The sequence below is a fragment of the Ahaetulla prasina genome, chromosome 2 (genome assembly GCF_028640845.1).
Source record: "Ahaetulla prasina isolate Xishuangbanna chromosome 2, ASM2864084v1, whole genome shotgun sequence".
NCBI lineage: Eukaryota > Metazoa > Chordata > Lepidosauria > Squamata > Colubridae > Ahaetulla > Ahaetulla prasina.
Window position 1 is genome coordinate 230,014,433 of NC_080540.1, and position 22,443 is coordinate 230,036,875.

General features: G+C 34.8%; 1 protein-coding gene across 1 annotated transcript in view; it reads left to right on the forward strand.

The window, feature by feature from the left end:
- The window catches only part of MAMDC2 (MAM domain containing 2), a 73,130-nt gene that overhangs the window by 22,795 nt on the left and 27,892 nt on the right, over positions 1 to 22,443 (forward strand). The window contains exons 3-6 of the mRNA XM_058168059.1: positions 8,340 to 8,611; positions 12,871 to 12,955; positions 13,967 to 14,104; positions 20,729 to 20,985. Coding sequence (XP_058024042.1) covers positions 8,340 to 8,611; positions 12,871 to 12,955; positions 13,967 to 14,104; positions 20,729 to 20,985 — 752 coding nt within the window. The remainder of the gene's footprint in view (positions 1 to 8,339; positions 8,612 to 12,870; positions 12,956 to 13,966; positions 14,105 to 20,728; positions 20,986 to 22,443) is intronic.

The window sequence follows — 22,443 nt, forward strand, 5'->3', positions numbered from 1 at the left end:
AAAAGAGCTTCTTTTTATGGGAAAGGGTAAATCACAAGCAAAATTTTTGGATATAAAAAGTAGAAAGGATAATTTATAATTGGCTTTAGTAAGTAGTTAATTGGATAAGTATAAAACTCAGGAAATTTTTTTTTTCTTATATAAAATGCTTTATAGATGGTATTTGGAAATTAAGTTGGGGTGTATATGTCTTAATCTGTAATTTAAATGTGGGAGATATATTATATTGATGTTATTTTATTATATATGGTGGATTTAGTTATGTTGGACAAAAACTGATGTTGGGTCATATAAAGTGTTGGGAAAAAATTAAAAAAAGAAATGGAATTGGTTAAGGCTTGTATGACAAAATGGTTATAAAATATTTGGTAACTCATATGGATATGATATGGAAATATGGGGGAGAAAAAATTGGGTTAAATGTTAATTGTATATAAGTTAAAAAGTTAAGAGAGAAAATTTTATAAAATGTTATAGTTTGGTTGATTATATAAAAAAAAATCTAGAAGAAGATAATGTTTATTTATTAATTGATGTTATTGGGTATGGATGCTAAAAGTACTGAACTGTTGGAAGCAGTGGAAATTTTAGTGTACCTGAATAAATACCCACAAGAAAATATACTGGAATGAATAAGATGGACTGACTACAATTAGAACAATTATTGGATGAAGAAATACCAAATATCTTATGAATGAACATTTCCTTTTTTTTCTTTATTACGGAGAAGGAGAGTTGAAGTTATAGGGGAGGGATGGGAATTTATGGATAATTAGTGTATTTTAGCTTATGATTGTTAGATCTTATACCCTGTATTTTGCTCTGGAAAGTTGGATGTGTGTGAAGATGGCTGGGGGGAGGGGAGTGGGATGTATTGAAAAAATTCTTTGTAAAACTCTTTAATAAAAAAAAATGCCACATACAGCTTTGTGAGATTTTGTGTGTGTAGTTAGACTGAAACATTGCAGAAACAAACCAAATCTCAGAAAGCTGCACAAATATTTTATTTTATTTTTTAATTTTTCTATTTATATTTTAGATAAAAGCAGCTAAATTTAAAACTTTCTTAACTTTAAATTGCTGTCTAAAAAAATAAAATAAAATTCCTTTAAAAAAAAACCAATTAACTTTTTTTAAAGCTCCCCCATACACAGTTACTTACCCAATTGGAGGCAGGCAGATAGAGTTGCTCACCGATGATATGGATTGCAGGCAGGCAGATTCATTTGCTAGCTGATGCAATTGATTGCAGCAGCCGAAGCAAGGCTTTGTGAGCTCAAAAGAAGCAGCAAGTAGGCAAGTGGGGACTGGGCGATTGGATGGGCATGGGCAGAGGGGGAGGAAGGGATTTTTGCTACTGGTTCTCCGAACTACCTACCCCCATCGCTACCGGATCAGCTGATCCGGTCTGAACCGAGAGCATTTCACCCCTGGTTCTGATGATCAGGCAACTCAGCTGGGATCGCCAGAACCCTTTAAAAGGCTCCTCTGGCGATCCCAGCTGAGTTGCCTGATTATCAGAGGCTTTTAAAAGCATTTTTTTACAACCTCTTCGGCCAAAAAGGTTGTAAACAATTGCTTTTAAAAGTTAAAAAAAAAAGTTGGCCACGCCCACCCAGTCACATTCCCCCCCCACCAAGCCACGCCCACAGAATCAGTAGTAACAAATTTTACATTTCATCCCTGAGTCAGATAGATATCTTCCTTATTCACTGGTATAAGGAGTATAGGATAAATTAGACTTGCAAGAATCTTTTATTTCAGCCAGTCTCAATAAAAGATTGTTTTAGCCATTCTGTGGAGTTAATTGCTTCGGCTGGTCCATGTACTTAAACTGATCTCTGAGTCTGGAAATGAAATTTGGGTGTTTCCAGAGACTGTAAAACAAGAATAGACATTTCTGTGGTATCAAATAAGTAGTTAGCATCCTCCCCTTAAACCAAGACTTGGTAACTAAATAGATCAAAGGCAACAGGGAGGTCCTGCTTTAATGTGCACAGAGACAAGGGCCAAGGCACGCGTAGCTACTTTCCAAAGTTATATAGCTCAACTGCTTGCTCACTGCAGTAAATTTACCTACTTTAAATCCAAAATAATTTTGTTTTCTTATGAGTGAAGCAAATATTCATAGGAAATTTTTGTATTACAAGTAGAGGGAAACTAGCACAATTATTTGACTTGAAATACCTGAGGTGTAGTGGAGGGATGAAAGCTTTTTATTTATGTAGATTTATATCCTGTCTCCTCTCCCCTCAACTACCACTTTTTGTGGGGTGGGTTAGGGTGAGAGTGATTGGCCCAAGTCTTCTAGTGAGCATCTGTGGATTAAAACCTGGGCATTTTTAATGCCAGTGCAACATTGTGGCAATTGTACCAATTTCCTGTCATGTTCATATCATGGTTAGTGAACAAAACTCCTTAGAAAGCAGTGTTAGAAAGGAAAGACCTCAGACATTTTATAAATCTGTGTGTTTTAAAACGGAAACATTAGACATTCTGCCACCCACGTACAAACATATGTAAAATGATGAATAAGGAGTTAGAATAAAACAAGCTTTGAAAACAGACCACTTTTATTTAATTTCCACCCCATACAATAGTGGCCCAAATTGTGGAAACCTTTTGGGAAAAGTGCATTTTTGAGGTTTGATGGCTAATAACACCACTTTTTTTTGGAGTAATACCATTAAATTATATAACAATGGAAAAATAATTTAATCAAGAATGTAATGCTTTTCAACCTTTGTTTGAGAGATAAAAGTGGCTTTTTTTGTGGAATTATAGATTTTAGGCAAAACTCCTGCAGTTTGCACCGAACAATCCTTGCACTCAACTTCACATTGCATTGCGCCATTTCATCTTGTACACAGCCATATGATTTTATTCTGTAACGTAGGCACAATCTCTTAATTCTTCTATCATCATTTGCTGTTGTGCATCTTTTCCTGCCTTTACTAGTGTGGTTTTGTAGTGACTGAGTTTCCTTATACCTCTTCAAAAAAAAAAAAAAAAGCCACCTTTGGTTACGTTTCCACCAGTTTTTCTTCTAATGTCTTTATAACTGTAGCCTTGTTCACTTAATAATACTATTTTACATCGCTTTCTGGGTGACCAGTTAACTCTTTGCACCATTACTTTAATTTTATTATGTTTTACAAGCTCACTAAATGAAAGAACATAAATAACCCAACCAACTTGACAGCGATTACATAACACACTGACAAATGTCCTCCTCTCAGCTTCAATACCTGACATCAATAACTGAATCCTACTGTGATCTGATTGGCTCATTGCCAAAACAAGAGGACACCTGATTGGCTGTCTAAGCACTCATGCTCATTGGCTACAATCCGATGAAGGAATGCTACCTGATATCAACCTAAGCAAGTTGTGCTTTCTTTTTCTGGTTATTTGGCTATAACTTTTCATAGAATACTGGTAATTGAACAAACGTTGTTGCATTACATTCTTGATTAAATTATCTTTCTATTGATATATAGTTTTATGGTACTACTAAAAAAAAGTGGTGTTATTAGCCATCAAACCTCAAAAATGCACTTTTCCCAAAAGGTTTCCACAATTTTGGCCACTACTATAAAGTAATGTTACTCTTCTCATCATGGCCATATAAGACAATTGTAACAAAAGGTCCTTTTTAAAATAGATTTACTATCATAACAATTCTGACTTAACACTTGATATAAAGTAAATGTTAACTATATCAAGTGACAATCTGTAACTTTATTTTCTTCAAATGCTCTCATGTTTCCACTTAGGAAACATACACATTTCATTTAAGAGTAATTATGTACCTGCATAATAAATTCCAACTTTCCCATTAATATAATGCTGATAGAACAACAGCTATTATTTGTTAATCCCCTTATTTTACAATGCCATTCATCAACTGACTTAACTGGATTTAAATAATTGAGTCTAAGCTGGTTTATATAAACTAATAATTATTTAAATGGAAAATTCATCTAGTCATAATTTCCATATGTTTATAAAAATATTTTTACTTTTATTGCAGACTCATTTCTTTAAATAAGCAAATGCTTTAGAAAGTTGATTTTATCCATTCCATCTGCAGCTAAAAATAATTTTAGTTGTTCTGATGTGAAATTGAGTATGAAAAAATCATGGCAGAGCCAGTAAACATATGCCAGAGAACAAGAGGAGATTTTGAAACTCTACTGTTATGAAATGACTAAAAACTTCCAGAATTAGGATTCAGTGCAAATCAGTTTATATTAAGTAAGAACCATGTAATGATATAAACTATTTAGTATTGATAAATATATTATAGTGGGTATATGGAGATTTCTGGAGTTTCAATATTTTGCCGAACATTATTCAGATAACTTTATGGCACTTTCTTGGACACAAGACTTGTCTGGCTATATGACCATGTGTAGGATCTTGCCTAATAAAAGAATGTTGCATAATTGAGTAACATGCAAAAAAAAAAATTAGCCAAAATGATTAGTTAAATTATAGGGGTGTCAAACTGGCAGCGCACAGGCTGGATGCATCATGTGCAGGCCACGCCACCTCAGCTCCATGAAGGCAAAAAACATCACGATACGTCACATGACATCAACGTGACACATACCAATGCTTCCATTTTAGTTTGGTAAAAAGACAGGTGGAGCAAATGGACAGAGAAATTTGCTGGTTTGACTAAGTACTGCAATCCAACACCATCCAATTAAGTTGAATGGTTGGGATTCAAAACAGACAAAATACTACATAATGTAAAGTTAAAGGGTAAAATTTCTTACCACAAAATATAATTATGTATGGTCACCAACTTGTTATGTTAAAAATATTGGGATAGTTTTTTGTTATAATTTTCTTCCTCTAGCAGAAGTAAATGCCAATTACTGAAGAATTTGGGTAGGCAGGATGATTTACTCACTTATCCTGTCTGTGAGCATCCTGTCTGTGGCCACTGCGGGGGAAAAAACTGCTGAAGGAAACAAGTCTTCTGCTTAGTCTTTCACAGTTCTTCTTGTCCTGTCATTTTTTATTTTGACTATCCACCATTTTCAGGAACCTGCTTAATAAAATTATAGTTAGACTACAAGATACTGTAGTTTGTAGCTTCTGATATTAACATAAACATAATTAATGGTATTTAAATAGATAATTTTTAACAATAGATTAAATATAAGTGCAGAGATAGGCAACCTTTTGTAGTTAAGAGAACAGCTGGAATTTTGACAGTATGTGGTGAGTGAATTCCTAAAAAGAGAATGACTGGAGCCTTGCCTCTTTACAAGATTCATCTATGATAAAACATCTTTACAAGATGGCTGCCATAGTGGCATGGCAAACAATAAAACCCATTTATCATTCCTAATGGACCTCTGTGGGCCTGATTGCTGCAAAGATAAAAACATTTGTCCTCTCCTTTCTTTCCAAGCCATTAATATTTGTTTATTTAAATTCCACCTTTATTATTTTTACAAATAACTCAAGGCAGTGAACATATCCAATACACCTTCTACACCTTCCTCCTTCTAGTTTCCCTACAATAACCCTGTGAGATGGGTTGGCCTAACAGAAATTTACTGGTCCAAAGTCACCCAGCTGGCTTTTATGGCTAAGCTGGGACTTGAATTCCCGCTTTCTAGCCTGGTGCCTTAACCACTAACCTCATCTGTGTTTGAAGAGTACAGAACCAGGACCTGGTCTTTTTGGCATCGAGCTTGATCTCCCTCCAATTTGATGAGGACCCACTGATAGACATTTTTAGAGTATGATTTTCCGTCAGCATTGTATCTGTTTAATTGTCATGCCATCCTGTGTCCACTTTATCAGGTTGCTAATCAACATGCTATAGAAAACTTTATTAAAGTCTTAATAGTCTAATAAGGAAGTTTTAAAAAAATGAGATATGGTTAGTCTGTCAAATTGTTTTTGACAAAGGAATCCTTAGTTTGTGATAATTATTACATTTTTTTCCAAAATTGGTATCTTTATAATTTGTGTTTTTTTCAATATTGTGTCAAACTGCCTAGACTGTAATACGCCCCTTTTTGAAGAAGAAATGTCTTTTTCTCCATGTTTATTTGTTCAAATAAATCTAGAAAGTGTAGAATGTATTAAAGCAATAACCCACATGTATGTTTATGCAGTCATGTGAAAGAGAAAATGGACCCTCTTTGAATTCTCTGTTTTACATACAGGACATAGTACAAATTATCTGGTCCTTAACAGTTCTTAAAAGTAGATTAATGTAATCTCAGATGAACAAGAACATGTGACATATTACACCATGTCATCATTTATTTTATAATAATAAAGCCAAAATGAAGAATCCCTCCCTCCTCCCCCACCTTCTCCTCCCTCCCTGCCTTTGTGTAGCCACTGTTGTCCGTTTATTCCACACTGGAATTGTTTGTAATTTTATTTTTGGTACCTCCTTTAGGAACTCGTATCCATCCTGAGCTACTTTTCTCATTAGGTTTTGGAGCAATGGCATCCTACTTACCATAGTTTTATGTTTATTATAATCCCCTTCTTTGAAGTTTGACTACACTTCATTTTTCTTAAAATTTACAACATCACTTTTCTAATGTTCCTGATATTTCCACTTCTTCAATCAAGTGTTTTCCCGCTATTTATTTGCTTTAATTTAAAGAATCTTTAAAAACAAGTCAAATGAGCTTAGAATACACAGGAAAAGACAAGTCATGAACACGTATTTTCTATATAAAGTACAGACTCCCCCCCCCCAAGTTACATAAGGTATTTGTTTCAGTTTTATACCATTTGCTTCAGGTCAGATTCAAGGTTAATCTTGATTTATTCTTACAAATTTATATTACCACAGTGAATTTATTTTGTAAACAAATAGAATGTTTGCCCTCAATAGCTTTCCCAGAAATAGATGCAGTATGCTTTTCTGTTCATCTGAAAAACCACAGATCCCCTAACTTTTGAAATTAAGCTATAATTTATTTATGTTTTAAGAGCTTGTAAAATTGCTTTTTTCAACATCTATTTCTAGTTAGTATTTGGAATTAATATATTTGACAATTTGTTGGCATGGATAACAGTTGGCATGACAATTTTAAAAGATACATATACAGAGAACAATCAAATGTTCCTTTTTGGAGAGTAAGAAATAATAAGCCAAAGAAATGAAGGCATAAATAATAACACGAAATGGAAATACACTTTATCCAACCATACATTATACTTCTACATACTGTATCTTTCTGCATTTGCAAACAGACTTCATTGAAATATGTTGATATACTGCTTCATATATTGGCAATATTCTTTAAATGTCTTAACTATCTTTGTTTTAGGGTCTCAGTAATTCCATCCAATTGCAGCTGTCTTGGGCTTTCTGTCAGACTATGCAGCCTTCTTTCATATTTGCAAATACAGATCTGCAAGCATATTCATATCCACAACCAACACACCTCTAATGTCACAAGCACATCTTAAAACACTAATATGAAGTAACACTCATATGAAGTAAAGTTAGATGCACACATTTCTATGATCTGCTTATTTCTGTAGAAACAGAAAATTTCTGGGATATTATAGGCAGTTATATCATGCTGGGTAATGCTATTTGAGAGGCAAGTATGCATTTGTGCAACTTTTGTGTTATTATTTTCATCTTTTGTGATTTTAAGTTTATTGGGTGCTGATTTGGAAAGGTTTGGTCTGGAGACCAAGAATTTCCCATTTCCCATTATAATTAAATCATGGCAGTCAGGAAATACTTCATGTCATGTATACACTGATATTTAATAAATAACAAGAAAAAAATAATATTGTCAAAATCCAATTTGCACTCCAGAATTTAAAAAAGACCTTGCTAATTCAGCATTATGCAAACAGATCCTCAGTACCTAGTCCTGTGAAATGAACCTAAATATTACTCACATATTCAAAAGCTGTAAAATAATTTACTTTAAAATTGAGAAACTTTAATTAAGTATATAATACATGGTAAAAACAATTTTAATCCTACCGATTGTTTATGAAAAACATATATTACAAAATATTATTGTTATTTCTTTAAATCTTACTTAATTAAATAATAAATTAAAAAGCAACTCGTAAATCTATTTAGTTTTACAGAGAAGGGAGAGGTATTGCAAACTATATTTCAATCATCTACCCTTCTGCAATATGGTAGTTTCCAGATATTTTGGATTTCTACACATCCTTCATCTGAATCAAAAGCAAAGAGGCAAATTTCTCTTCAGTTCAGTTACTGGCCATGTTGGGTGAGGTTGATTGCACTTAAGAGTGCTAAACATCAGTAAGGCATGTTTTCTTATTCAAATCCAATGATTGTACATTTTCAGGTCATTACATTTCTGTGGATACCTCACGAGGAACAAGTGGTGACACAGCTGTATTGCTCAGCCCTGAACTATACACAGGAGAGTGGAGTTGTATTCGACTTATATATCAGATTGCATCCGCTTCAGAATTGCCACTAGGTTCTATTACCCTAAACCTATATATAAGAGTGGAAGGTGAAAGCTTTGATCATTTGCTTTGGACAACCACAGAACATTCAGAAAGCTGGCTCATAGCCAGTGTAGATGTAAAAAATAGGACAGACAGATTCAAGGTAAGCATCTGAAACAAGTCCTTGCATTTGTTCCCAGTTATTACAGACTATATAAATATACAACTGTAGATGAATCGAAAGAACTGTAGAACTTTTCATATATGTTTATCTCTTTTCTTATGAAACATAAATATTTGGAACAATTTTTATTATTTGTGAAAGGATACTGAACATTCACACATCCATTTTGATAACTTATCAGATGTTCTAATTAATGTGTAAATCAGAGGGGAACTTGCTGTCCTTATAGATTGATTGTACCACAAAACACGTCAGAAAAGATAATTGCTCTATATTTTAGACTTCTCTTAGCAAAACCAGAAAATTGTAGTAGTCTTTAAAGAAAAAATAATGGAAAATAGTTTATTCTCTAGAGTACAATGTTCGTTTTCACTTTGATCTTTCTTCATATAAATGGAGAAAAAAGTAATGAAAAGACTTAAGATAAGGGAAAACCAAATATAGCAAATATGTTTGGTTTGCACCAAATCCAGAAATTATACATTATATTTAAAATATTTCTGTCCTTGCAAATCATCTTTGCTTCTCCTGCGTCCATATAACACTTCATACATTGAAAAATATTTAAACTTTTCACCTTTCTTTTTGTGAACGTTTCATTAATTTCATCCACTCATTACTTTCTTAGTTTTCATAGGGAGAGCCAGCTTGGTGTAATTAAGACATCAGGCTAGAAACCAGGAGACTGTGTTTTAGTTTCACCTTAGGCATGAAAGCTGATTCGTGACTTTGGGCTAATCACTTTCTGATGCCCATGGCATCAAGCTCTGGAAAGAAACTGGTCATTTCCTATTGACAACCAATGGATCAATGGTCAGTTGATCGGGCACAGGGGGGGAAACCGATCCTGCATGTGCAGGAAAATGAAAAAGAATCTATATTCATTCTCTATTTTTGTCCAAGTCAATGAACTTATTTTGTATTGGGTATTCAGTTTTATATTCGTCCACATTCATTTAGCAACCATATATTCATGATTCTATCTCTTTTCTATCATTGCATGTATTTCATAAACCATTCCAATGCATAATTTATTGTTGCTGACATACTCTTATTTCCATATGACAAAGTAGGCATAACCACTTTTTCTCTCTTAATCTGAACATATATTTAGAGACATTTTCTACTAAGCTAGACATTAAGCACTACTCTGAAAGATTGATGTTCAAGAGATTATTGTAAGAAGGGTAAGAGAAAGGTAATCCAAATCCAGTGATTGTACATTTTCAGGTCATTACATTTCTGTGGATACCTCACGAGGAACAAGTGGTGACACAGCTGTATTGCTCAGCCCTGAACTATACACAGGAGAGTGGAGTTGTATTCGACTTATATATCAGATTGCATCCGCTTCAGAATTGCCACTAGGTTCTATTACCTAAACCTATATATAAGAGTGGAAGGTGAAAGCTTTGATCATTTGCTTTGGACAACCACAGAACATTCAGAAAGCTGGCTCATAGCCAGTGTAGATGTAAAAAATAGGACAGACAGATTCAAGGTAAGCATCTGAAACAAGTCCTTGCATTTGTTCCCAGTTATTACAGACTATATAAATATATTACAAAATATTATTGTTATTTCTTTAAATCTTACTTAATTAAATAATAAATTAAAAAGCAACTCGTAAATCTATTTAGTTTTACAGAGAAGGGAGAGGTATTGCAAACTATATTTCAATCATCTACCCTTCTGCAATATGGTAATTTCCAGATATTTTGGATTTCTACACATCCTTCATCTGAATCAAAAGCAAAGAGGCAAATTTCTCTTCAGTTCAGTTACTGGCCATGTTGGGTGAGGTTGATTGCACTTAAGAGTGCTAAACATCAGTAAGGCATGTTTTCTTATTCAAATCCAATGATTGTACATTTTCAGGTCATTACATTTCTGTGGATACCTCACGAGGAACAAGTGGTGACACAGCTGTATTGCTCAGCCCTGAACTATACACAGGAGAGTGGAGTTGTATTCGACTTATATATCAGATTGCATCCGCTTCAGAATTGCCACTAGGTTCTATTACCCTAAACCTATATATAAGAGTGGAAGGTGAAAGCTTTGATCATTTGCTTTGGACAACCACAGAACATTCAGAAAGCTGGCTCATAGCCAGTGTAGATGTAAAAAATAGGACAGACAGATTCAAGGTAAGCATCTGAAACAAGTCCTTGCATTTGTTCCCAGTTATTACAGACTATATAAATATACAACTGAAGATGAATCGAAAGAACTGTAGAACTTTTCATATATGTTTATCTCTTTTCTATCATTGCATGTATTTCATAAACCATTCCAATGCATAATTTATTGTTGCTGACATACTCTTATTTCCATATGACAAAGTAGGCATAACCACTTTTTCTCTCTTAATCTGAACATATATTTACATTTTCTACTAAGCTAGACATTAAGCACTACTCTGAAAGATTGATGTTCAAGAGATTATTGTAAGAAGGGTAAGAGAAAGGTAATCCAAATCCAGTGATTTGTGGCACAATTACACTGGTCTACCAATTTTGGGAAATTATCGACCTCCAAGATAAAATGTGTTGATTTTATATACTTTGATTAGATGAATTACAAAACGGGTGATAAAGGTGCTGTTTGGCTAAAGTTTTCAAGATATTTCACAATAAAGATTTATACACAGGCAAGTATATTTGCCTACAACGGAGGGAGGTGTCAAATGATCATGATGCCTTCTTGACAAAGTACGGTAAAAGAATGAAAATGGTACTTAGGTCCTATAAAGCACTTGGTGTAAACATGTCACTGAAAATTCACTTCTTATACTGCATTTCGACTATTTCTCTTTGAACTGTGGGGCAGTGAGTGATCAGCATGGGGAGAGATTACACCAGGATATTGCAGGCATGGAGAAAAGATACCAAAGGAAATGGAGTCCGTCCATGCTTGCCAATTACTGCTGGAATCTCTCAGGGATGATCCTACTGCAGTTCACAAGGGAAAAGCCAAAAAACTCAATAATAGAATAGAATAAAGATGGAATCTTGTTGTTTAATCTGATATTGGAGCTTGTCAGTTTTTCATGCAAAAAGCATGAAAATGTTCCATGAAAAACCAATAAATGAATGCAAAGTTATGTTATTGGTATCAACAAAAAGATAAATTTATAATGTGTGATACCATTCTCGTTGCTATGTCACATTTTGCAGAAAAGTTATGGAGTATAATTGCACATCCCCCTCGTAATTTTGAATTATTTTGATGCAGTTTTGACTTGAAGCTGTATCTTGGATCCTGGAGCCAATTAATATTCAGGACTTAAATTTTCTTTTATTAGTGACCCAATTAGGGGCCGGTTTAGCTCACGCTGGTAAAAGCCTGTTATTAAGGCTTATTAAGAACACAGTAGCCTGCAATTACTGCAGGAATCTCTCAGGGATGATCCTACTGCAGTTCACAAGGAAAAGCCAAAAACTCAATAATAGAATAGAATAAAGATGGAATCTTGTTGTTTAATCTGATATTGAGCTTGTCAGTTTTCATGCAAAAGCATGAAAATGTTCCATGAAAACCAATAAATGAATGCAAAGTTATGTTATTGGTATCAACAAAAGATAAATTTATAATGTGTGAATTTTGAATTATTTTGATGCAGTTTTGACTTGAAGCTGTATACAAGGTTGACTCAGCCTTCCATCCTTTATAAGGTAGGTAAAATGAGGACCCAGATTGTTGGGGGCAATAAGTTGACTTTGTAAAATATACAAATGGAATGAGACTATTGCCTTATACATTGTAAGCCGCCCTGAGTCTTGGGAGAAGGGCGGGGTATAAATGTAAAAAAAAATAAAAAAAAAATCTGGTAAAATTAAGCTATTTTCGTTTCCGAGGCTTTTTCGTTGTAGACCAGTGTTACACTATTTATTTTCTAAAACCAGTTTATTAAAACACAAGGTTGACTCAGCCTTCCATCCTTTATAAGGTAGGTAAAATGAGGACCCAGATTGTTGGGGGGGCAATAAGTTGACTTTGTAAAAATATACAAATAGAATGAGACTATTGCCTTATACATTGTAAGCCGCCCTGAGTCTTCGGAGAAGGGCGGGGTATAAATGTAAAAAAAAATAAAAAAAAAATCTGGTAAAATTAAGCTATTTTCGTTTCCGAGGCTTTTTCGTTGTAGACCAGTGTTACACTATTTATTTTCTAAAACCAGTTTATTAAAACACAATGCTTACTCACACTGTACTTTTATGCTTATTTTACAGATTGTATTGGAAGGTGTACTGGGAACAGAAACTTTTGCCAGCATAGCAATTTTTGAAATCAAAATTTCAACTGGCTACTGCATAGGTAAATAGCTATTTTAATAATTGTGTATAAATAGCATGACAATGTAATATTTAATTGGAAATCTATTGTCAAAAGAATATTAGTTAAGAGAAATTCAATATTATATTGAAATATTATATTTTATTAATCCTAACCTGACAAGTGGTGTATTTTTGAATAATTATAATAGACTAATTATAATATTCTGCCCAGGTTTCCAAATCTTTAGAAATCTTTGTTGCTCAGTCAGAACTTAAGACAAAAAGCAGCTATGAAAAAGAACCATGTTGCTTCAGCACTGGTTTGCAGCTATCCATAGATTAAAATGAATTAACATTGAAATCTGTTTTTTAGGTTCTGTAACATCTTTTGTATAGCTGTTAATATCTTCTGTGTCACTGAATGTAAGGCTGTGAGGACTTAGCCAAGAGAAATCTAGAGTTCTGCAGGAATAATTGATCCTCAGAAAGTTCCAAAGATAGGCTACATGCTTGGGGTACAAAACTCAGGTGTTGGAGAATATTCTTGGGATATTATTCTGCAGCCACTTCTGCTTGGCTTAGAATGATGATGTGATGATATTCCAGTCAGGGACATTCCACAAGTGTTGAATTTTAATTCTAATTTTTGGAAGCCATAGACTTTATGGAGGGTGTGGTTTTATATGTTTCCTGGATCCTGTGTCTGCACGGATGGGGCTTCACTTGCTTCTGAGGCCCAGTTCCTGGCGGGCCGCTGACTGGTGCCAGTCTCTGGCCTGAGGATTAGGGACCCTTGATTTAACATATCATAAAAGTTCAACAATTCCTGCTTTACGCTTTCCTTCCTTATTCTGTTTAACAGCTTGGTGGATGATGATAGTAACACGTATGTAGGATTAAAGTTTATATTATTCTGAACGTTCACAGTACATTTTAAATAGAACACTGAACTGATTATAATAGTATATTATAATAATAACTGATTACAATAAATAGTCATGGGTGCCAAACCACGAATATTTATGTGCTTTGATATTCTTTTCAACTGCAGAATGTGATTTTGAAGAAAATCATCTTTGTGGTTTTATGAACCGCTGGAATCCAAATGTTAATTGGTTTGTTGGTGGTGGAAACATAGGAAATTCACAGTCTATCCTTCCAAAAGATCATACCTTTAGGAATGAATTTGGTAAGCAAGAAAGAATTATTTATTTTGAAAGAGAGCAGGATAGAAGATATCTGTTACTTTTAATTACAAGTAATGCCAAATTCTCTCATTTGTGTTCTCAATTCTGTGTTCCAAGTTCTCTCATTAGAATACAATAGCACCATGAATGAATGTTTTATAATCATGTAGTTTTTTAAAATGTGTGTTTTAAAAATAGATGGGGCTGGGGAGGCCTGCAAATTGAATTTGGTAATGGCAATTTTGACATAAATGGGGCATTCTTTGTGTGTGTTGGGGGAGGAAGGGAGTCAGAAAACACAAAAGATTCAGCTTTTCATTACTGTTTTCCATGTAAAGTATAACCATGTTTCGGTCAAAACAAATTACGATCTACATTTTTGCACTAAGTGCTTTCAGGCTTGATTTATAGTATTCAGTATAGATTTCATTTATAGTATTCAGTTTACAATACATTTGTATGGTGTGAATTATTTATTAAATTAAATCCAGGCATTGTTCCAAGAATAATTTCTGTATAGTTTTCTCAGCTTTGCTCACATAGAAAAAAATCTAGAGAAAAAAATTAATAAAACTTCATATCAGCTCTTGAACATCTGGATTATTAAAAAGTAAATAATTTACCTTGTTATCTTAAAGTAACTACATTCGCTAAGCATATTACTCAGAATATTATATAATTTATTTAAACCTATGTTTATTGATTTTTTTGGGTAAAATTGTTGAAGCTCATCTATCTATTCTGGCATAATCACATTTGAATTATCTTTTTGAGTCCTGTGGAAATCAGTTAGAAGTAATTTTCTTCTTTTTGTATCACACAATTCTCTTTATCCAGCCTAATTATCAGAGATGTAAGTTTTTCAAAAGCTAAGTTTGATTCAATTTTTTTGAGTGGCCTAATTTAACTGATTTTTAAAAAAAATAAAACTTTAAAATAGAATTGTCATCTGCTGGGAAAGGTTTCTTATTTGGTGAGATGTGAGGTAAATAAATACTTCCATGGTCTTTACCTAAACTTTCTCTGAATAATTTTCCAGTGCTGGAAGTGAAAAAATATATTCATTAATTCATGTATTTCCCAGAACTATGGTCAGATGCTATTTTGAAGCGTTAGAATATCTTCTGGAGAAGATTGAGAGACTAGAGGGGCTACCAAAGAAAAATAATTAAAAAGTATATTCCTTTCCCCACCTTTTAATGGGAGCTTTCAGACGATCCCTTTCTATGAAAGGCACATCCATGTCCAGTTATGATATAAAACATATAATAAAAGGAAGAAACAATAGAAATAATTCTTTTCGGAGAATTAAAATACATTTGGTATCTTCTTAGAAGTACTAAAACAATGTTATGTTTTCATCAGAGTTTTTTGGAATTATACGAAGATCACAGTGATGATTGAAATAAACTGATAAAACTCGCATAAAACTAATCTGCAAAACAACTTTTTCAAATCTTATAATATTCAAGGACAGTAGACTACAACTTAGTTGGAAAACTTAGATCTCAATGGAGATTTTCTAATGTAAAAATGTCCCTGAGTTAGAAGCAAATACTCAGGAAAGGAATGAAAGAAAATTTTTGAATAACAAAGAAGTTATATTTCTGGTAAAAATCCAATTTAGGGTTTTGGGGTGGTGGGTTTTTTTTTTTGTTTTTTGTTTTTTTTTTGCAAATTGTATGAGTTGAGTTCTTAACTTTTAAATTAAAGACCTCTGAGAAGATGTTAAACCACAATGTGTTATATTTGTGCACTGGAAAAGCTGAGTGCAACAGATGCATTTAGCTCTAAAAATAGAGCAGCTGTGCAAGGCAAGGATTAATTTTGCTCATTCCGCAGACATTGCTCATTCCATATCGTCTTTTGAGTTTGATAAAAAAATACTTCATCTCTGATTACATTGCTTTTTTTTTGTGGAAAATTGGAGAGGCCAGGACCTAACCTGTGTACCATAGAATTTGGGAGCATTTTTAAAACAAGCAAAATCTTTGTATCATTTTAGAATAATTATATTAATAAGAACTCATAAGAGCCAATGTAGTAAAGGAGAAGGGATCAGTAAAAACCTGTAGAAATGCATTTATATATTTCTACATTACTGAAATTACTTTACTAAGAATAGGTCACAAAATGATATCAGTATAGATGAGGGAATCATTCTGGATTGTCTTCTGATGGTCTAGTATGGAAAACTACAATATGGAGTATTCACAGCTTCTGAAATATTTTCAAAGGATCAAATAGACAAACACAACTGGCAGATAGATTATAATTTCTATAGTTAAGATCTCATTAAAAACAAGGTCTATTTCCCTGGACTTTTTCCAGTTACCTAAATTGGAAATTAATAACTTTTTTTCATAATCTGAGTAGATTCTATTCCAGGCATGGACTTTTCAGTTATATCAACAAATGAAAGGAGGTACCAAGTGATATTGTAATGTACTCCTTAAAACTAGAAATATGGGAAATTGATGACATTTAAAAGAAATTAGTTTTATGATATGGAAGAACTAATAGGGGACATCTCTCAAACAGATGAACTATTATAACTGTAGGGACATTATTAGGTCCCGCCAATTCTTAAAGAGACAGTGGTGTGCCCCCTCTTTAAAGGATCATAGCCTGGACAGTTTCCAACTTCCCATTTCTAGGGAAGGTGATGGAGAGAGTGGTTGCATGGCAGCTTCAGAGAACTCTGGATGAAGCGGATTATCTAGACCCCTTTCAGCCAGGGTTCAGACCATGGTTTGGGACTGAAATAGCATTGATAGCACACATTGATTACCCTGGCGGAAGTGGGATGGAGGTAGTGCATCCATTCTGGTTCTTCTTAACCTCTCAGCAATATTCAATACCATCGATCATAGTATCCTTCTGGACCAGCTCTGGGAACTGGTGGTGGGCAACACTGTACTGTGCGGGTTCTCCTTCTTACAGGGCCGGTCCCAGTCAGTATTGATAGAAGAGAGAGAGATCTAGCTCATGGCCCTTACTTTGCAAGTTGCTTCTGGGCTCCCTCTCCTTCTATTTAACATCTGCATGAAGTTGCTGGTTGAGGTTGGTTTGAGTTGTGATATCATCAATATGTGGATAATACCTAGCTCTATATGTCTACCCCGTGGATATCCTACCCAGAGATGTTGGGGCCTAGATGGGGCAAAACAGATTCCGACTCAACTCTTGCAAGACAGAGTGATTGTGAATATTTGGATCCCACAGAGACAAGGATTTGCCATCTTTGGTTCTGGATGGGGCAGACCTGCCCCAAACAGACCTGATGTGCAATTTAGGGCTCCTCCTGGACTCAAGCTCCTACTTGAAGAGCAGGTGGCAGCTGTGGTCAGGACAGCTTTTGTACACCTTCAGTTGCGTCCACACCTGGATTAGGAGGCTTTGCTCATAGTAACTCATACCCTTGTAATATCCAGATTTGACTAATGTAACAGCCTCTACATTGGGGCTACTCTTGAAGACCATTTAGAAATTTCAACTGGTGCAGAATGCAGTCACACAAGTAGTAACTAGTGGCAGGTATATGACATATGTAACACTACTCCACTACTTTAAATAAGGGTTAGCATATGTATTGTCCCATATAATTTTGCTTAGGCTGTAGGATGATTGCTAGTTCTAAAAGAGGAAGACAAAGATGTACTCAACAAATTACAGTAAACATTAAATATGTGCTGGGAGTTCATGGGAAAGCAGGAATTTGCAAGAACCATAGAAGTGGCATCAGATGTCAAGCCAATAGTTTTCCATAATCCAAATGAGAAAAGGCCAATAAGTGAAGCTAGTGGTTTGAAAAACATCAGCCAACATCAGTTCTTGTTACTATTGTGGAACTTCTGCTTGGCATTAAATATCATAAACCAACACAAAAACAATGAAGCATCATCATCTTAGTATTCTGTCATACTTTTAATATGTATTATTTTGACCCTTTTTCCCTCATCATGTCAGGCTGACTGATTTTTTGGTATTTTACTCTGCTTGAGATGCAAAATATGAAAGGAGTCTTTGTTACATATGCTGCAATTTGAAAGATATCTGACATGCAGTTTCAATACTGATTTGGCTGCACTAAAAAATTAAACATGAATTAGAATTAACATATGCATGTAGATCTGCATGTGTTTCATGTAATTATAATTTAGGTTTACTACGGTATATTCATTTATTTAGGATTAAACCTTATATAACTGACTAAGATATCCTTTAATGTTATATTGCACATCAGTAAACTTCTTATTGGAAACATACTGCATAGCTTTGGCTAAAAGATTTAGATACTCTAATGTCAAAACTCTACATTTATTTATTAAAAACTTTTCCTCTCTTTGAATAAGGTAGTTCGTATGATATAAGCTAAAAAGGATAAATTTTAATATTGTGATATGTTCATATCAAGCAACTGGGATAAAGAATAGAATAGAATAGAATAGAATTTTATTGGCCAAGTGTGATTGGACACACAAGGAATTTGTCTTGGTGCATATGCTCTCAGTGTACATAAAAGAAAAGATACGTTCATCAAGGTACAACATTTACAACACAATTGATGGTCAATATATCAATATAAATCATAAGGATTGCCAGCAACAAGTTATAGTCATACAGTCATAAGTGGAAAGAGATTGGTGATGGGAACTATGAGACGATTAATAGTAGTGCAGATTCAGTACATAGTTTGACAGTGTTGATGGAATTATTTGTTTAGCAGAGTGATGGCCTTCGGGAAAAACTGTTCTTGTGTCTAGTTGTTCTGGTGTGCAGTGCTCTATAGCGTCGTTTTGAGGGTAGGAGTTGAAACAGTTTATGTCCAGGATGTGAGTGATCTACAAATATTTTCACGGCCCTCCTTTTGATTCGTGCAGTATACAGGTCCTCAATGGAAGGCAGGTTGGTAGCAATTATTTTTTCTGCAGTTCTAATTATCCTCTGAAGTCTGTGTTTTTCTTGTTGGGTTGCAGAACCGAACCAGACAGTTATAGAGGTGCAAATGACAGACTCAATAATTCCTCTGTAGAATTGGATCAGCAGCTCCTTGGGCAGTTTGAGCTTACTGAGTTGGCGCAGAAAGAACATTCTTTGTTGTCCTTTTTTAATGATGTTTTGATGTTAGCTGTCCATTTTAGATCTTGCGATATGATAGAACCTAGAAATTTGAAGGTTTCTACTGTTGATACTGTGTTGTCAAGTATTGTGAGAGGTGGAAGTATGGAAGGGTTTCTCCTAAAGTCTACCACCATTTCTACGGTTTTGAGTGTGTTCAGTTCCAGATTGTTTTGGTTGCACCACAAGGCTAGTCGTTCGACCTCTCGTCTATATGCGGATTCGTCATTGTCTCAAATGAGACCAATCACTGTTGTGTCATCTGCGAACTTCAGTAGCTTAACAGATGGATCATTGGAGATGCAGTCATTGGTATACAGAGAGAAGAGAAGTGGGGAGAGCACACAGCCTTGGGGGGGCCCTGTGCTAATTGTACAGGTATTTGATGTGATCTTGCTTAGCTTCACCTGCTGCTTCCTGTTTGTTAGGAAGCTTGTGATCCACTTACAAGTCTGTTCCGGTACCTGTAGCTGGTTTAGCTTAGTTAGAAGAATGTCTGGAATGATGGTATTGAATGCTGAACTAAAGTCTACAAAAAGGACCCTTGCATAGGTCTTTGGAGACTCAAGATGTTGTAGGATGTAGTGCAGAGCCATATTAACAGCATCATCTGTTGATCTATTTGCTCGGTATGCAAATTGCAAGGGGTCTAACAGCGGATCCGTGATGGTTTTCAAGTAGGAAAGCACTAGCCTTTCAAAGGTTTTCATGACTACAGATGTTAAAGCAACTGGTCTGTAGTCATTCAGTTCCTTGATGGTGGGCTTCTTCGGCACTGGGATGATGGTAGAGCGTTTGAAGCAAGAAGGAACATAACACATCTCTAGTGATTTATTGAAAATATGGGTGAATATGGGGGCCAATTGGTCAGCACAGACTTTTAAGCAAGAAGGAGTTATCTTGTTTGGGCCTGGAGCTTTTCCTGACTTTTGTCTGTGAAATAGGTCCTGCACTTCCTTTTCTGTGATCACTAGGGGTTGTGAACCCAATGAAATGGGGTCAGTTGTAGGAGGCTTGGCTGTTGTTGGTGTGTCTGAGATGGGGGTTGTGGAGATAGGTGGCTGTAGTTTCCTTTCAAACCTGCAGTAAAACTCATTGAGGTCATCTGCCAGTTGTTGATTACCTTCAGCCTGGGAAGGAGGTTTGCCATAGCCGGTGATATTTTTAAGAGTTTTCCAGAGGTTTGCTGGTTCATTTGCTGAAAATTGATTCTTTAGCTTTTTAGAGTAGCTTCTTTTTGCTGCTCTGATCTCCCTTGTTAGTGCATTTCTGGCCTGATTGTACAGCATTTTATCACCTTTTCTGATAATAGAAAAGGTGATAAAATCAGCTGATAAAGCTGATAATCCAAGTGCTGAGAGTTGCAGACATACTGATTATATTAAATCAGAGTAGCAAATATTCTGAGAATATTGCTTCTGAGCTCATTATTGTCATGTCTTTGTACAGAATTTTATGAAACAATGTACAATTATGCTATTTTCACAAATATATTTCTCTTGTAGGTCATTACATGTATGTGGATTCTCTCTACGTCAAGCACTTTCAGGAAGTAGCTCAACTGGTTTCACCTAAGACACTAACTCCAATGTCAGGCTGTTTATCTTTTTATTATCAAGTACAGCAGGAAAATGTCATTGTTTTTACTATTTATACAAGAGATGTAAATGGCTTTTATGAGGAGCTTTGGAAAGCAGATAGACCAACGAATAATGATTGGCTGTTAGGTGAAGTTGACTTCAACGCACCATATCCAATGGAGGTAAGGGAATTAAAACAACAGACCTGTATCTTTGCATATTACAGCAAAGATATATATTCGTGACTTCTGACCACCATTGAGCCCAGATAGTCAAAAGTTATTACTGTCGTTTAGCACGGTGCTGTCATTTAACAAGATGCTGAGGCGTGGGAAAGGCCCTGGGTTGCTGAACAAATTAATATAAATCCAGGACTACGTATATAGAATTTGTAATGTTATACTAGACTAGAGCCTCCTCTTCAATATGGTAGAGGCTTAACTTTATTTTATTTATTATAAGAATGGTATGGAGTAATAATTTTTCTCTTTATGAATTATTTCCTTTAATTAAATTCCCTTGAGGATTCTTATAAGATGCCACTCCTTTTTTAAAAAAACGTTCATATAGGACGTAGGAAAATGGCATGTGAGGCAGTGCACTTTTCTTTAACATACAGATATGTGTTGCCAATCATTGCTTCTTATTTATAGATAGTGGAAAATAGATAGATCTGTGGTTCTTTTGGAACTCAAATCTAGTCTGGCCAGCTAGACATTGAGTTTGGCATATAAACATGAATGTATGTATTATTCAGCAAATAAAAAATGAGGCTTGTAAATTTGAGTTTATTTCTGCACATCCCAAGTTTTTGAGACAAGGACAAGTAACAATGGAGATATTATAAAGTTTCCTCCTTATGATATGATATTAAAGTTACAGTCATGTGCTTCTAGGTAAGTGAGCATGTGATTTTAACTTTAATTACATATACATATAGTGGGATGAAACCCACAAATGGAATATACAGCTAGAGAGATTTTAATTATTTAAAAGAAAAAGACCAAATACAAGAGGAGATGGAGTTGCACTATATATAAGAAATAACTACATTGCTACAGAAATAGGGCACAACAATGATGAAAATGCATCTTGAATGCATTTGGGTCAATATTAAAGGGGGAAAAATGACATTGCCATAGGTGTATTCTATAGGCCACCCAACCAAACAGAGGAAATAGATGAACTTTTGCTAGTCAGCTAACTAAGATATGTAGGAAGCACATCACAATAGTAATGTGCTATTGCGGAGGATTTTAACTACCCTGACATCAACTGGGAGACAAACTCTGCACCAAGTGGATCCAACAAGTTCCTAACAAATCTAGCAGACAACTTTGTTTCCCAAAAGGTAGAGAAGGGAACAAGCGGATCAGTCATATTGGACTTAATTCTCACTAACAGATGAAATGATAGAAGATGTTGAAGCTGCAGGGACCTTGGGGGCGAGTGATCATGCAGTACTGGAATTTAACATTATGCAAGCACAAGCAATAGAACAAAGTCAAACTAGAGTCTTGGACTTTAAGAGAGCTAATTTCAATAAACTTAGAGCTGGGGAAAGATTCCATGGATGAGAATCTTCAAGGGGAACACAATTCAAGCTTGGGAAATTTTGAAAAGTGAGATTATAAAAGGCC